General features: G+C 46.0%; 1 protein-coding gene across 1 annotated transcript in view; it reads right to left on the minus strand.

The window, feature by feature from the left end:
- Positions 1-31: 31 nt before the first annotated feature.
- Positions 32-7,626, minus strand: part of LOC101862822 (NFX1-type zinc finger-containing protein 1) — a 13,496-nt gene continuing 5,901 nt past the window's right edge. Inside the window, exon 2 of the mRNA XM_005105124.3 lies at positions 32-5,225. Coding sequence (XP_005105181.1) covers positions 470-5,176 — 4,707 coding nt within the window. The 5' untranslated portion in view covers positions 5,177-5,225 and the 3' untranslated portion in view covers positions 32-469. The remainder of the gene's footprint in view (positions 5,226-7,626) is intronic.

The raw sequence follows: 7,626 nt of genomic DNA on the forward strand, positions 1-7,626 counted from the left end.
TATAAATATATATTATTTCACTTCACTCGGGAATCGAATTCCGGTCTCCTGCGTGCGACAGCGAAACGCCTAACCGCTGCACCACAGACGCCGGGGAAAAAGGTGCACTGTATGCATGTATTTATTGTGACATACAATATATCCGAAGGATAGATGGAAAGACAAATAAATATTCAATTTACTTACAAACCGTTGCCCCCCTCCCCTATCCTTTGTCTCCTTCTCTGTCTTTCATACTACCTTTTATCTGCCTGTCTGTTTTTCTGTCTGTCTATCTATATATCTATCTCTCTATCTATCTGGAACAGAGAGCCAAAAAATGCAATCTACGGTGAACCGGAATTGTGACAGAGTTCAGGGTCTCTGGATACTGTGATACAAGTCTACGGTAGCACTGCCACATGTTCTAAGTTAAAACCTCAACTATGACCTGCCTCAAGTCACTGCAAGGTGCTCCATGTGTTCCCCACTACCCAGGAGTTAAGCGCAAAGAGTTGAACTCGTCGATCAGACTCTCAGTTCTTGTTACCCTTGGGGCTATCTTGTGACATTTGACAGTTTTCTTCTGACACATTTTCAATATTTGGACCTCTGTCTTATACGGCGGGCAAGGAACATGACACAGCTCGTGGCAAGGATGACCCCTGGGGCAGACCCTATCACACGGATCCATGCACGGGCTGGCTTTTAACCACGCGATGTCCGAGCACTTCCCAGTTACGAGATGGCTACAATTTCTTCGAGGAGAGCTGACGCGAGTGGAACAAGGTGGACATTTTTGTGAGCACTTCGCAACGCAAGGGTGACCGCAAGGACAATGTATTGCGCATGGCTCAACGCAAACATGTGACAGGTAAACAGCACTACACGCCACAACTGTTTTGTGGCCACATCTCAGCAATTTTTTCACTTTCACCTCGCAAGGAGGACACACTTCAGAGCATTTAGCTGCACAAGAGTGGCCTCTGTGGCAGGCCTTGGGGCAGGGTTCTTGACATGACACTTTGTGTGGTTTCTCACTGCATTTAATAGATGCTACATGACCACAGGGCAATTCCCGGGAAACCTTTCTCTTGCATGGGGGACATTTCTGAAAGCATTTTGCAGGGCACGGGTGTCCCTCCTTACACTTCTTGCTGCACGGATAGTTACACTTGAGCAGTGAGTGGCTCACCGTGTGACACACAGAAGGGCACAGGTGACCGCAGTCCAGCTGGTGGCCACAAGTCTTGCCACACCCACCATCCTTCAATTTCTCCAAGTCCTCCACTGACGTCACGTTCGTCACTCGCCCGTGCCTCTGACACTTCAGCTCGAGGACTCTCCCGACACATTTGTTGTCAGACGCCGTGGCTCGGATCTTGCGCCACAGTGCGCTCTTGGAGGCCAACAGGTCCACGTTAGCGACGACGTACATGCCGTACTGGGCACGTGACAGAGCCACGCACACCCGGTTGTCTGTACTGAGGAACCCCACAGACCCTCCTTTGTTACTGCGCACCAAAGACAGCAGAATGATTTTGTTCTGCTCTCCTTGATAATTGTCCACAGTGGACACTCGGACGTCAGCAATTTTTTTGTTGGCCTTGGCGTAGTCTTTGATCAGAGTGATCTGTCCCCCATAGGCACCTAAAATGGTGATCTCTTCCTGGGAGTAACCCTGAAGAACCAGATACTGACACAGACTGATCAAGTACTTTGCTTCATGGTGATTGAGCTTGCTCTTAGACTGGGACATCCCCGCCTCTGGTTCCTCGTGAGTGATGAAAAAAACGCTCTCCTTCATTCCCTTCACACCTTCCCTGTCCTTCACTCGCTCGCCATCCGTGAGGCTCGGGTAGATGTGCCTCATGTACTCAGCAATCTCCGGTCGCATTCTGTGCTGTTCCGTCAACTGTACGCACTCAATACCGTTATTGACTAGCCGTTCGAACATGGAAACGTCGAGGTCAAAATCTTTTGCCAATGAATGGACACTTGTCTTTGGTCGAAGTTGCTGGTGATCCCCTATGAGTATGAGGTGCTGCGAGTGTTTGCTGAGGGCTGTGGTGATGTGAGCCTCCAGCACCTCGGCTGCCTCCTCTACCAGCACCACTCTCGGGGACACTTCCTGTAGGACCTTCCTGTGTTTGGCAGCCCCTGTTGTTGTCATGCCAATGATTTTTGCTCCCTTCAAAATTGAAACAGTTTCTGTCTGCTGCATTTCACATTTACGCTCTAAGAGCTCGTCATATTCTTGGACGTATTTTCTCAGCTGTCCATTCAGTTGTCGAAGGTGCTTTGATAGCCAGTACTTGTACAGCTGAAACCGTTCCGTCATTGGCAAGAGCCAAACGTTGCTCACTTGACTGGTATGGCTTTCAGACATTGCGAGACTGGACTTCAGTTTTCTCACAATGGCACCAAACGACAAAGGCTTTCTGGCAGTTTTCCACTCGCTTTCCTCCTCAGACAAACCCATAGTTTGCCCTGCAACATCAAGGCCAAGCAAGTACGCCCGTTTGATGATGCTACTCTCCCTAGGCTTGGTGGCTTTCTGGTCAGTATTCTCATCGCAGTCGTCGGCCAGTAGCCGCTGGTCCCTGGTCCGCCTGTACTCCTCCTCGTCATCCAGCACAGAGGTCTTTACACGCCGCGCCTGGCTCTGCAGCTCCTCCAGCGTATCCAGCATGTCCACCAAGCTCTCACCCAGCAGCCACGCCCTTACACTGTGACCTTGGCAGTTGGGGAAACGGGCCTTGATGTGTTCAAACAGCTTCCTCTTGATGAAGGGCCAGAGTACTGCGTCCGGCATGAAAGCGGACACGTCCATTTGCTGTCCGGCCTCGCACACGTTGTACACCCAGAACCTGTACAGGCGGGCTCTCACGTCTGCATGCATCTTATCTAGATCTTTCCCTTGTAGTTCCTCCTCGTCTCTCATGTCCCCTCCTGTTAATATGAGGCTTGCCAACCTTTCTTCGGTCTGTATTCTCAGATGTGTGTCCAGGTCGCGAGTCGAGCAGTTCAACCATGTTTTCATTACATTTCTTCCTTTCATATTCTGATCACTCGTCAAAGAAGCATACTGACTGCTGTTCATGAATGCCCTTAGAACAGACTCTGGCTGAATTTCCAGATGTGCTCGTTGCATTCTGTAAGCAAATGCTTCAATCTGTGAGCCAATATTTTTCATTTCTCGATAGCAATGAAATAGAGCTTTTCCCATATGGTGACTCCTCCTTTTCTGTTTATGCTTTTCTCGTAAAACATTTAAATTGAAACTTTTCAGTGCCTCACTAGAACTTCGGCCTCCCACCCTCACAATCCCATCTGGACAAAACTCGAGCATCTCTTTCAAAAACTGGTCGAGGGCGTGGTTTGTGTAGCAAATCACAAGAATCGGGTCGGTGTCATTCGCGGATCTTTGCTCCGTGTTTTTTAGCAGAATTTCCATTATTCTCAGACCAACGTAGGTCTTCCCCGTTCCGGGAGGGCCCTGCAGAAGTGCCAACTTGCTTGTGAGAGCCATCTTCACAGCCTGGTACTGGCGCTCGTTCAAACACGTCTCCGACTGTGCAGGCCACGAGAACTTGTTGAGCAGACTGCACTTTCTTGGCGCCGTAGGGCGCCCAGTACGCATGGCACTGCGAATGTTGTACTCCGTACCACTTGTCAAGTAGGCCGGTGGCGCCACTTTGGTACTGCACTGGACCAAATGCTCTGCCATTGGTAGCTTCTGCCTTGACATTTCCTTCAAGCCTTCGAGCACGTGCCGATAAGCCTCGAAATAAGACGGGCTTTCAGTCATCTGGAGTCGGGATTCTGTTGGAAATGTATACACATCGTCCAAACAGTTAGCAAATTTCACTCTCAAAATGCCTCTTTTCAATTCTCCCCGCTCAAACTGGGACACCACACCGTAGATAAGGGTATGAAAGCCGTCGTGTGAGAGGCACACCAGACTGCCATAAATTAGCCTTTTGTCCATGTCCCAGCGGACATTTTGAAGTTTGCTCATATCCAGTGACAAGATGTGCTCAATACCATTGTTTATTTCCAAACCAACTATCCTCACATTGTCATAGAACATCAAATTAGAATCATGGCCCGAAAGGCCTCCTCTCAGTCTGTATTGCTCCAACCCCTCACGGAGAGGTTGAATAAAATCCTCCCGTACCAGACGGAAGATCACGTCAAAGTAGTGCTTGTTGTCCTTGAAGCAGCCCTTGACTCTGTTGGCCCGAAGAAACGGCCGGACGCCAGCGTCGAGATCTTCCTTAGTGGGAAGTACTGGAAGATCCATAATGTCATCAGGCGGCTCTTCGGTATCATGACCCTTCTGGCTCTCCGAACGGGCTCGATTCTTCGTTCGGGTGCTAGCAGAATCAAACTGTGTTTTACATTCAGTCAGTAACGTGGAAATGCCTGGCACCGAAGAAAACTCTTTAGAAATGTATGCAAACAGTTTGTTCAGGGAGTGGACCTTCAGAGGTAGGAGTTTGCCTACCTGTACCATAAGGCCAAGGATGGTTTCTACAAATGGGGTGCAGTGCGAGCTCTTGGAATGCCTTTTAAGGTACAAATGAGAGTGAATTTTGAAGAAATCGGAGTCTGCCAAAATTCTGAGAAGCGATGTGAAACTGCACTCGTGGAAGCCTTTGACTTTGAGAAACGCCCCTAAAACTACGAACAACAGTTCCAAATGCAACTGTATAACAGACGTGGACGCGAGAAAATCTCCCAGCTCTGGTAAGTAGGACATTACAGCGGGAACAAGCTCGGACGGCTTATCCTTGAGCCCGAACCACTCTCGTAAACATTTCTCTCCGACACTCCGACCCGCTCTCTTACCCGCAGTTCCCTTAGTCTCTCTCGCCTTGGCGTTACTGCTGGCACTGGATTTGGAACCTTCAGATTTCACCCCACCTCGACACCCGCTTTGACTTTGATCTCGTCCTCCTTGACCTTGGCCTCTCCCAAGACCTCTACTTTGACTTTGACTTCCACCTCGACCTCCACCACCTAAACGTCCTCTGTCTTGACCTTGACCTTTAGCTGCGCCTCGACCTCTACCTCGAACGTCATTTTGACCTTGGAATCCACCTATTCCTCGGCCTCTTCCTCGACGTCCACCTCCCATGTGACCTTGGCTTTGACTTCTACCTCCACCAAGTACTCGACTTTCTTCTTCCATTTTGATGTACTGATACTTAGGGTTTCAACTCCGTAGCTACCGACATTCACTGAAACAAAGACAGAAAAATAGTTGAAAATAAGGGGGGGGGGGGGTTGAGGGGGAGGAGGGGGAGTTAAGACAAATAAACAATCGCTCCTGAATACTGATAATTTCAGATTTATTTTGATTGTTGGTTTCCAGATCCCTCAAAATTGATACTGCACGGCTCATTCATCAGCGATATAGAGGTCAGTTTCACCAAACCAAAGAGTCTCCCAATGAATTCAAATGAATGCACTGTACCATAAAACAGAGAGTCTACCATTACTGCATGTATTTGCTCACCTGGGCAAATGCGGGAAGCTAGAAATAGCCTATACAGCAATGGATGGCACAAAGAGTGGGTGGGGGCTCAGAAACGAGGATGGGTTGAGTTCAAAGATAAGATTTTCTCGGTTCAGAGGAGAGCGTAGATATGTGTGAATGTGTAAGGTTTTATATATATATATATATATATATATATATATATATATATATATATATATATATATATATATATATATACACTGTGCGTGTAGCCACAGAAAGCAAAAACATTCCGAACGAGGGCCCAATGAGTGTGTCAAGAACTCTCACCCCATTGGCTGGGCTTGTAGAACTCCAGCCCCCTCTTTTAATACAAGCTTTTTCCCTTTTGCTGTTTATGACATAAGAAGGTGAAGACAAATTAATTCATCAACTTTATCTTCATCATTAAGTACCATATCTGCGACAGACGCCGGAGATCATTGTTTTGTTTACAATTCATTCTTTTGCTCGGATGTCTAAAAAAAAGGAAAAAAAAAAAAGAAAAAAGCTATGACTTTTCTATCCTGATCTTTCCCCGTCAAACATCCGTTTAGGCTCTTCGGGGGAGTTGCTCTGGGTCCACCCATGCCTCATTGACCTTCAATGTGACTCTTGAAAGCTCCACGCTTAAGGCGCTTATGTCTATAATTCAAGTGTCCTAGAAACAGCATTTTGACTCTACCTAATTGCTTTTAACTACATACTTTTTATAAAGAACTGTGGAAAAATTATTTTGTCACCGGTGTCTGTGGTGTAGCATTTCAGGGCTTCGTGTTCGCAAGCAGGATACACTAGCTCGATTCCCCTGTGGGGAGAATCTTTATCAAGTACTCGTTGATAAAAAAAAACCCAACAACAAACGTTACAACTTTTTAAAGAACGTTAGATTCGGAGGTCCGGCCTGTTCCTTTTAAATAACCTATAGTCCGGTCAAAAATTCGTGGCGCAAATTATCCTCAAATATTCTTTAACGGATTAATCAATGTCATACATACTTTGCACAGCAGTGAATTTCAATTTGTCTTAACTTAATCATATTTTTCTACAACAATTGAGGCTAGATTTTTAAAAACTTTTCTTCAGAAATTTATATAAAATAGTAGTCTACAAATCTCCGTCACACGTAAAATGGTATTGTTCACAGCACTTCTCGCTTCTCACTCACATTTTGCATTTCATATTATATGACCACGTCACAGTTCAACAAGGACAGTATCTAGTGGAGAAACTTGTTACAAGGAATTAGTTTTATGGCGAAAGTATCTTTTGCTCTAAAGGTTCCCAAAACATGAGTGCACTAAGTAAGCATAATGTCGCTGTTAGAAAAAAAGATGACAGATTTGTTTTTAAAAGCGATAATGTCCCAGGTGTAAAACCTTTTAAAATCTGTACAAACCACCCTTTAGAATTTTTAAAATCAATATCTATCAAGGAATTTGCTAAAATAAAGCTGACAGACGTTTACAAACATATTAATCTGTTAAGACAAATCAATATCAGTCATTGTGCAAAAGCTGAAGAGTGTATTCGCTATAGTTAAGGGAATGTTTGACAATAAGTTTGGCAACGATTTTTTTTAAAATCCACTGCAATGGTGTTGATACGGCCACAAAACCCACACGCTTAATTCACGTAAAAGAAGCAGGGCCGAGTAGCGGCGCTTTCTAACCACACGCTGCAAGGGTGACTCTCTCTCTCTCTCTCTCTCTCTCTCTCTCTCTCTCTCTCTCTCTCTCTCTCTCTCTCTCTCTCTCTCTCTCTTTCCCTCCTCTCTTTCTCTCCCTCTCTTTCTCTCTCTTTGTTTTTCTCGTCCTCTCCCTCGTTCTCTCTCTCGTTCTCTCTCTCTCTCTCTCACACACACACACACACACAAACATACACACACATAAATACATACACACATAAACACACACATACAAACACACAAACACACACACAGGTACATACACACAGACACACACACATACACACACACACGTACGAACACACATACACTCACAAACACACACATACACATATACATACATACACACATACACCCATATAAATACAATACCCACAGAGAGATTCACACACACACACACACACACACACACACACACACACACACACACACACAC

This window comes from Aplysia californica, unplaced genomic scaffold (genome assembly GCF_000002075.1).
Source record: "Aplysia californica isolate F4 #8 unplaced genomic scaffold, AplCal3.0 scaffold00453, whole genome shotgun sequence".
In the NCBI taxonomy this organism is placed as follows: Eukaryota; Metazoa; Mollusca; class Gastropoda; order Aplysiida; family Aplysiidae; genus Aplysia; species Aplysia californica.